General features: G+C 40.2%; 1 protein-coding gene across 4 annotated transcripts in view; it reads left to right on the top strand.

The window, feature by feature from the left end:
* LOC139134874 (uncharacterized) overlaps positions 1 to 10305 on the top strand; it is a 32055-nt gene that overhangs the window by 13171 nt on the left and 8579 nt on the right. For 3 of the 4 annotated variants that reach the window (XM_070701955.1, XM_070701978.1, XM_070701962.1), the window contains exon 2: positions 4051 to 4180. In XM_070701955.1, coding sequence (XP_070558056.1) covers positions 4051 to 4180 — 130 coding nt within the window. Of the gene's footprint in view, positions 1 to 4050; positions 4181 to 6040; positions 10252 to 10305 lie in introns of those variants that run through there. The other variant, XM_070701969.1, reaches the window with a different exon arrangement.

The following is a 10305-nucleotide window of genomic DNA, read 5'->3' as shown; positions in this document are numbered from 1 at the left end:
GAAATCCCGCCAAATTTACCAAATCGCGACAATTGGAAATGCGACGCGTACTGCCCAGCAGATGAGTGGCATGGCATACGCTTGTCAAACGACTGTTCCGTCGTGTTTCGAGATACCATAGATGTAAATATAATGTACGGGAAGAGCTGGACATTGACAAAAGTAAACTGAATCTCGACGCCACCTAGGTCAACAAATAACCATGTGACGTTCACATTTATCAAAAAGAGGATGTTAATTTTAAATTGATGTGAGCACAGAAGTGACGTCCTCTTTGCTGTGGAAGCGAAGCTATTAAGTTGGTTAGTCGGCCCTGCAATGGTCCCTTCCCGCCAGGTTTGTTCGTTGTTGATCGGGAAGTACACCTCTAAATCGATCAAATAAATCTCGTACATACAGGGGAAAATGTCTGGTCAGATGAGTCGGCCATGGCTGTCGAAACCTGACAACCAGATATTATACGGTTTCAGTCAGTGGGGTCAGTTGGGATGCCTGGCGACGCAACCAGTAACAAACAACAAAACAGAAACCCTAGCGTAGAGTAGATAAGATAAACGTTAACGTTATTAATTGTATTATACAAATACTGGAAGCGGCAAACGTTGAGTGGAAACCCGTGTGTTTGCGAAAGCCAGGCACTTGAGGCCGAGGAAAGAGAAGTTTTGACTTCCATATCGGATGTTGTCAGCAGATTTTATGAAAGGGAAGGGGAAGTGGGAATACAGTAAACGATCCAGGTGCGTTTTGTTTTTCCCTCTGAGCTGCTTGACCTGCGATGCCATGGAGTGGGTGATCCCACTTGTTAGAACAAGAAACTTCTCAATGAAGTATCACGAATAAACACAAGGCCTTCATGAATATCCGAACGTTATGAATCGGGTAAATTCTTGCAGTAACCTTCGGGGGCAAAATTGGACATGCGCAGTCAAAGAATTAGGCGTCAGTACAGTAATCAGTATAGTAGAGTGTGGTGTTTACATGTCTTGTCGTCTCTCGCAGAAGGCAAAACTGTCATGCTCCGCAGATATATAGCGTGAAACCGTTGCGTTTTTGCGGTATAGTAGTGCACGTTCGTGCCGAAAATTTTTAAGCGCGTTGAAAACGATGCCAAGGCCAACCAAGTAGGTGTTTATTCACATCGCTTGATGGCGTCATCGTACAGTATGATGGCAACCTCACAGCATAACAAAAGCAGTGGCACCTTACTCGACCTCTCAGCCTTGAGCGTCATAAATTCACTCACCTGAAGGTACAAGGGGAGAAAGATACGACCGTGTGGAGTCTGAAGACAGTCCTTATAAATCTCTTCACTTCAATCGGAGACTTGTATAGCTCTAATATGCAGGACCAAAAAGTTTTTATTGAGTTTTGTTTTGAAAGGAAATGAGTGTTTGACTGGAGAAGGGTGATATTTTAACATACAGATTGTTGTCTGGTAACATCATCGGATGGTTGCTGCGTCGAGGCGTAAAGTAGCACACTATATAGAGGGCCAGCAAAGATCGCTCATGCAGAAACAAATAAAGCGAGTAAAAAGTCACGACTGTCCTTCCACAATGTGACTATTTAAAGCCATTTTATAGTGACTTCCTCGTTTTTACGATGAATACTGGACTGGACGAATTTTTATTTTTTTTCTTTACATAAACTTCTATGGTAGGCAAGTGGTCGTTTAATTGATTTATTTTTGTTTTGTAAGGACATCGCTGACAGTGAGCGAAACCTTAGTGACACCAACACGGCACGTGAATCCCGGGTCTCATCGTTCTTGCCTGGGAAGTGTTGTCCATGCTCAGAAATGCTAACTTACACGTTTACATTAACTTCATGAACGCCGTTTCGGATAAATAAAATGCACTGTAATGAACTTGACCTTCACAGTATAATTTACACTGAAGAGATCTTTTTTGACAATTATTTCACATGCGAAAAATGAGACAAAATTTATGACTCAGAATTCAGTGACGTGACCTCACGTGCGTCTCTCTTCACCTAAGGTCATATTCATAGTCGCCTTTTTGATAAATAGGGGATGGTTCAGCAAAGAGTGACAGTTTTTGTGCTTTTGTTTGTTTAAAGTCATCCTAGATGTATGTAATCTATGGTAACAGTGCCAAACATGGAAACGTTAAGGCTCATTGTCACATTAAAGTTAGAGAAGTGCATCGCTTTCAGTCAAGAGCAAGCTTCTGGCCAAACGTGTGCGGTTTACATTGTATATCCACTACGTCCTGGCGTTTACAAGTTTCTTGGTAAAAGTGTGTGGTTTACATTGTAAATACTATACGGCCTTACGACGTCTACAAGCTTCAAGCAAAAGAGCTAAAGCCAACACCAACTCTTGGCATTTCCAAATAACACATGTACTGCATATCACCAGTAAAGCAAGTTGTATTGCAGTGCAGCTGTAAACGGATATACAAGTAACAGTTTTAGAATATTTATTTGGAAACTGAATTTTAGTCAACAATGCCGTTGGTCTTTCCCTTCTTTACCTTAAAGGGACAAAGTCGCCCATTTTTCATGAATTTTGTTTGATACGAGATACTACTTATATTGTTTGACATGTTGAAAGATACTGAATGAATGGGTGACCATGCATATATTCCACCCCGATTTTAGACACGATACATGAAACCATCGCTAAAATGAATTAATGGTCATGACCATTAATTCATTTTCGCACTGGTTTCATTTAATATGTCTAAAACCAGGGTCGAATATATGCATGGTCACCCATTCATTCAGTATCTTTCAACATGTCAAACAATATAAGTAGTATCTCGTATCAAACAAAATTCATGAAAAATTGGCGACTTTGTCCCTTTAAGTGTGACACTTCCGCCCGCAGTTTACGTCGCAGAGGACATAGACGCACAATTATTTCTTCATCCAATTTTTTAAAATCTTAGATTCCGAGGGACACTGACATGGAAGTCAATATTCCAATAATTATTTAATTAATGCAAAATTTCCAATAATGCAAATTTCGATATTATTGGAATATTTTCGAAATATTCCAATAATGCAAATTTAGCGAGCACGTAGCCAGACGGGTTCGGTGTGGCATAATTGTGGGCCTAAAGTAGTATACCCATCTGCAATAAAGTTGTTCTTAGCTACCTAGGTGCTGCTGAAGTATTACGTTGATTTATTGGCTTGAGAGAATATAGTTGTTTTCGTTTGGTGCAATATACATGGCGGCTTGTCAATAGTCTGCGGGCTTGTTAGTGTCTTAAGTAAATACGAAATAGAAGGAATAAATTTCAACCCAATATATCATGTATTATTGCGTCTGATTGGACACGTAGTGGCGGAGTGATCACGTGACTCCTGGCTGAAATACTTGGAAACAGACTCGACAAATAAAAACATGAGCGTCAATGGCGAATGAAAATGCTTCACCATTGGATGACGTTCATTGTGAAACAGACAAGCGCCAAGGACTAGTTGGCTTCTTATATTTGTATGTTTTATTTGGAACACAGATTATGAGAAAGAATTCTGTTCTTGCGGTGTGGGTTACTTCAAGGTTGTAGTTTTTGTATAGTATGTTGATTGTTTGGTAATCTTGGTCTAGAATATCAGGTCCTCTAGTCAAAGTGTATTTCTATCATGGAAGAAAATGCATAACTTTTATTCAGTCGGTGAGAGATTTTTTAAATTCTTATTCAAAATTCATCAGTGTTTGTTGTTTAAAAAAACTGATTTCCTCTGAGTCTCAACTCTGATTGTGAAATTTTTGAGTGTTGACCTTAACCATGGCAAGATAACCTTAAAAGTGACTGTCCGTCACCGCCAATCTTTCCGCAATGACAACTGACAGATTTTCAAAAGTTAAAGTTAAACTGACCATGTCAAAAACCAAAATTGATATTCAACATACGGGTTGCCCATCGATTCATATCAGCAGGACGGTCAAAATTCAGACCACTTAAGTCGAGCATTGTTAGTCCATTATTGAGGACGTGTTACCTAGGGGAGCCAAGAATGTGCCAAGTTTTGACAGCCTTCATGATTATGTCTTCATCCGATTTTTTGAAATCTTAGATTCCGAGGGACACTTACAGTGAAGCCAGTATTCCAGAAGATGAGATGAAGGCCATCATTGACAGGGAAATTACCACTCAGATCAAACGGGACAAATTGAAAGCGTACCAGCAGACGGGACTTCCCCCAGGTAAGTTGTACTCTAGACTCGCGATCATCTACCGTACAGTGAAGAAAGGATCGGCACATTATTCAGAACTCTTAAAGGCCCAGCAGATTTCATAGACAAGACACTCGTACAGCGCATGCTTGTCGTCTCGTTTTTTTAGCTATATCTTGCTGGTGCAACCGGGAAAATGGCAGCGCGTTTTTGGTACTGATGTTCTAAGTGATCGAGCTTGTTTATCTCGCTTGTTGGCTGAACTGTTTCGGCCCTGGGTGGCGGCATCATAAACACGGGTGTTTATTTTGTCCGACTATTTCCTCATATAGTTTCCGGGTGCAAAGACCTTGCTCTGATCTGAATTTCTCGACATGCAGCGAAGGTGCAAGATTGAAAATGTCCGAATCGACAATTTTGTGACGGGAAGGGGTACTTTCAATCGGGACGTGCGTCAAAGTGGGTTTCTTTCCGTACTCCAACGCCACGCTGAAACAGTTTCGGACGCCGGGCGTTGTGACTAGATCAGTAGCACGTCGCACAGTTTGTCGATAACCGTGTGGCCTAGCGACCAAGTCGAGGCTGAAATCAGATTACCCTGTATACTTCACAGAATGGATGGTTTGTGATCTCCGTTATTAATAATTGTCTTTTATTCGGAGGAACACTTTGCTCAATATGTCATAAGACAGCGATACAGATAAAACAAAGACAGCGATACAGATAAAACAGAGTAATGTAAAAGCTCTACTGTGTCACAGTAGCCGCGGCAAATTTCACCAGCTTAATTTTGCCCTATCGCCTCCTTCACCAATCCCCCGGTCAGTTTATTGTCGTTGCATTGAGTGTTCCTTTTTTGTTTGTTTTCTTTTTACTGTTCAAGAAATGAGTCATCTCTGACAGATTTCAAATAAATGTTCTGTGGATATTGTTTGCAACCTTTCGATTTCTCGCCTATACGAATATCTCATGTAGTTAACGACTTTTGTGAATTTGACAATTTAATAAAGAGAACAGTGCGTTATCTGCGTTTATGTACCTCAGTACGCCGAGAACGCTGTCTTGTCTGTGGTACCATCAATTTTGGGGAAGGGCCGCCTTTTTAGCGTTTCCTGTGAATTACTACCGTGTGCTGCCTATTCCGACTTCTCCGGAAAAGGTAGGCATCGATGACCTTGGTGTAACAATGGCTTCCAGAAAGGAGGCGAACAGGAAACACGCCAAAAGTACAGAATTGGTATACATAAAGTGCACGTACTCTGAAACTTTTATTGAAATCATATCCTCTTCAGGGTTGAAAGGATCCGTGACATCATTTTCGCCCGAACAACCGCCGCCATGGGTGTGGGTAAACAAATGTAAACAGGCCTCGATTTACGTCTAGATGTTTGTTAGCGCTGAGGTGTACGTGACACAGCAGCTCACTCACGGCGGATGACAGTCAGTCTTGGGAAACTCAGGTATTTAATCAGTTTCGGCGTCACGGTGAAGCGCGTTATTGGTCGTACGAGCTTTCTTGTGTAGCCGGCGCTGAGCCTTGTAATGTTTGTCATTGCTTTAAGAAAACGAAACACATTAGGTTTTCATGAAATATATATATGCACATCAGCCTAAACGTTAAGTATGTTTGATTTATTTGGAAGTGGAAGGCTGGGAAACAAAGCCTTTTTTGTCGAATTCATCTGGCAAAGCGCTTGTCTAAAACGTTTCGAGAAGAGTTACAGAAGTGGAGGCAACACTTGCTTTTTAAGAATGCGAAATACTTCAAGCAAAATGTCAGTGCACTGTTGTCGAATTTGAACGCAAATCAGAACGTTCTTGCTCCGAGTCGCCGGCGCTTGCCCCGAACCCAGTAAATGACCGTTTTACGGTCAGTTTTTTTTTGTCGTAAATTCCAGGATTTCAATTTCAAACGGGGAAGTAAGTGGCGTCTTCATCAGTGTACCAATATTTGAACATTCAAATCAAGGGCTGGGAAAGCTTTAAATTCGCTGGCACATTGATTAATTGAATCTCTGTACAACACCCTTCCGAAATTTAAGAGGAAACGCGACATACCTGTCTCAGTTCAAAATGCCCATTACAGTTTTTCTTTACAATTTTTTGCCGTCATATTTTATCTTAAATAATCTACATCCGATCTTTAATTATTGGAGAAACAAATTATTGATTTTCCCCAAATAGATAATGTGGATACAATATCTTCAAAGTAATATTAGGAGGCACCGGGGCGCATTAGTTAAGGTACCGGGGCTCACGATCGGAAGCCTTCGGATAGTAACTTCCAGACCCGGTAGGTCCGGAGTAATGGACTCACTGTCAGAGGATGGTGAGTTTGAGACTCTCTGGCACGGTGTTGTGCCTTTGAACAAGGCACTTTACTCCTCATTGCTCCATTAGGTGATGGGTACCTCATCCTGTAATGTGGCATTCGCCCGTTGGACGATAGATAAATTTTAAAAAAATTAAAATAAAACTATATCGGAAGCTGCTTCTCAAATTAAGGATGAATGAACCTTATTTTCATGATTGCAAATTTTGCGGTTTCCATAATAACACTCTCGGTGGTCACGCGGTCCTTCAGAGCTGTTTAGACGCCTAGTTCCCGGATGCATTCTTAAAAAAACGGACAAAACTGTATTTGCATATGTAAACCATTAAACATCATTTGGAAATTTTAGCTTTTATTGGATGTTGTAACCCGGCAAGGCCGTCCGTGCAATCCGGATTCATAATGTAAACATAAACGTGTATGGAACAATGAAATCAATGATGTAATTGTCAATGGCTGGTTCTCAAGTTCCTAAAGTGTACGCTGTAAATGACAATTAATATGTGTTCCCTTAAGGTAGCATGCGCCTCGAAGTTCGAATATCTGTACGTAGGCACGTTCTACCTTAACGCTTATAACAATGATAACAATCACGTTTCCACCTATTTCTGTATCTGGTACGCAAAATCAAGTCATTCCAAACAATGAGGGACATATAATGCACAGATTCTTCCATCGTAATACCACAACATGTGAAGTGACCTAAGATCAAATTGTAGGTCGTTCGTCAAATGTCGTATTATCCATTCCCCCACCCACCAACCTAGACACACACAAACACCTCCATAACACTTACACTGATACGTATTGTACACTTTTGGCGTTACCCTGATAAACTGCGAGACAAAATAAACAGAAATAACAAAGGTCTGACAGCTTGAGGCCATTTTTATCGATATCTTTGGGCGCTTTTCTTCGTTAAGAACCCATGACAGGTAGGTGTGCCACTCCTTGATATGACCGAGTGGTTACCACTAATCTGATTTATTGAAAACGTGTGTTTCTTCGTCAGACATTTTAAGGAGGCTATTTGAAATTTCAATCAAGTTATCAAGTTCTTGAGTTAAGGTTACTGACGATTTGGCTCAGCACATTTCATCGTTCTTTCTATTTGACCTAAGTTCGTGACAATCCCCGAAGCCGAAATCCAAACATAACTCAATTTGCCACTCAATTGTTCACAGTTCGCGATTAGCATGTACATTGTTTGGAGATCCTTGAAATTAACATTGACGGCCAATAAAATGAAAGTTGTCCAACTATGTTACGAAGAATACTTGCTGATTTTCGATTTATCACATATTAAAAGTATTTTCGTTAATTTTAATAATATACTGTAAAATTTATTTTGACCTAATTATTTTTCCAGTGTTACTTTGTTGTGTATTTTATCCCTGAATGAACTGGCTGGCTTACTTTGTGTGCTGAGACTTGTTATAAAAACTCTCCAAGGAATAAGGCGCCATTTAGCGCACCCGGAAAACAGTTGAGCTTTCAATCAGGAAATTGCATTCTGAATGCCACTTTCCTCGAGATGTGTTCGTTCTTTCTTTGTGGATAAAGACAGAGTTTTGTCATGCTGATTTATTTTGCCCCCCCCCTCCCCCGTCATTTTGAAACGTCGGTATTTGTACGCTACAGAAAGTGGAATTTTGCAAGATGCGTCTCTATGTACACTCGACTCTCCATTTCAAGATGCGTTCACCTCAAAATAAGTACACGCGATTCTAATTTATTCGTTGAATGAAAACACGTTAATCCCATTGGATATTTGTCACGTGCAGGGATAGAATATCTTCAATTCTAATTGGTAGCACCATATCCTTTGTATATTCAATTAATGATAACAATAAATGTTTAATCGCCATTTTGATATTCTATGTCTGACAAGAGAGAATGTATAAGTAAACACGGGTACCGTTTCGCGTCATTCATCAGGCGTCACGGTAAGGGCAAAATGTGTGAAATAGGGTAGGTCGGTGTTTAATTTTTTTTAAAATTTCATTGTGACCCATGAAAAAAACAACAAATTTTGGCAAAATCATGCGTGATTTTTGAAAATGAGAAAAAATAGGGTCGGAGGGTTTAAAGTAGGGTAGGTCGGGTTATCTGAAACATATTTTTTATTTAACCTCCCTATCAAGTTAGACAATCGTTTGGGGTTAGGGTTTGGGTACAAAGCGAAAGTCCCAAGGAAAATCCTTCTGGTTTTTATCAAAAATTTTTTCTATGGTCGTCATTCGTAGCCTTGCTCGCACAATGTAAACACTGGGTGTTTTTCTCAATCAGTCCCTGCATTAGCGCCCCTATCTGATTTCCGCGTTCAAATGGACGTCTGTGTGCAACACACATTTAGTCTGGTTCAACCGCCCAGGGTCCTATAAATTTGAAAGTGTTTCCGTGTGTATATGTATTCTTCGTGCTCTCTCATTCTGATAATGCTCTGACGTCATCACCAAGCTTACCAAAATGAAGAAGTCCTGTTTTTGGTGATCACGTGACAGAGCGTGAATATAGAAATTGACGCACTTCATTATTTTTTTCCAAGTGGTGTAGCTGAGATATCGCTAATCCGCCAAATCCCTGTGTCAACAGTACTGCGCCATCACGGGAAACCTTTGCGCAAACATCCACATTTTTCACCACGTCGCTCTTCACTCACGTTCAGTGAGAACAACAGCATCTGGCAAGCTTAAGCAAACCTGGCATTCTTTGTCAATCACTCACATGAGAAATTTAAATTATTTTTTCTTACGAAAAGAATGAATTTTCCAGCTCTGAAAATATGGTGGTTCTACCGTAACGGTTCACTAGATTAAAAATGGTGAATTACTATTTCCCCATTGGAAGACCTTCCCTTAAAGCTGCAATGTCAAACCCTATAATTGGCGATAATTGCATTTTGTTCTGTATAGACTCCACGTCGATTACTAACCATTACATTGCTATTTTCAAAATATTTTCAAAACGTTTTAAAAATGGCTGTTTGCCTTCTGGAAGCAGATGATCAAACCGATATTTTTCACTCAGTGCATATTTTCCTCCCTGGGCCGAAATTCTGGACCGCGAAAGACTATCATCTGATGATATGAGCAGAGGCTTTAAAGTAGTATGCGCCTCGAAATTGAAAGACTTAAACTTTCAAATTGCTCAAACTTTCCGGAGGAAAACTTTCACCGTTCAAAATTTGGTGTAAGAATATTTGTCGACACTTCAAAATCAATATGGCTGTGTTATTTCCAAGGAGACAATTAATTTGTCGATTCTCATAAACTAAGCAGGTGAAAACATAATTTAGCTCCATGAACTAGAAACTGCAAAATAAGCCCCCGCAAGTGCTAGGGCAAAATTGTATTGTCAAAGTTTTAGAGTCCGAATATCTGTCCCTGACTGGGCCCACTCCACCATACTCCAAACCTGAACATAAACACACACTCGGCATCAACACACATACAAATGCAAAATAGCGCAAAGTCCTTATATTATACATATAGTGGTAGCTAACCTTGGCATTTTAAACGCCAGGTGTTTTGCTGTGCTTACAAAGTATTTATTGAAAATAATTATCTGTATGCAAGAAGCGTGCCTCTATGTATGTTTATCTGTCGATCATTCAAAGTTGACCCCTTGATAAGGAAGCAGCGAGATATAAAGGACCCCATTTATTCGGATCTGTTTCCTTGTACTCAATTTACTTTTATCGGTAACTTGAATCGTGGTTCGTCATTTGCCGATGACACTTGCAGGCTGATCAGACCAGAGTTTCTATGTATGTATACATCTATCGTGCTTCCTTACTGTTCCAGCCAATGTTTTTTTTGTT

Source organism: Ptychodera flava, chromosome 1 (assembly GCF_041260155.1).
Source record: "Ptychodera flava strain L36383 chromosome 1, AS_Pfla_20210202, whole genome shotgun sequence".
In the NCBI taxonomy this organism is placed as follows: domain Eukaryota; kingdom Metazoa; phylum Hemichordata; class Enteropneusta; family Ptychoderidae; genus Ptychodera; species Ptychodera flava.
The sequence above is the reverse complement of the archived record's forward strand: the minus strand, read 5'-3'. Positions and strand labels throughout refer to the sequence as shown.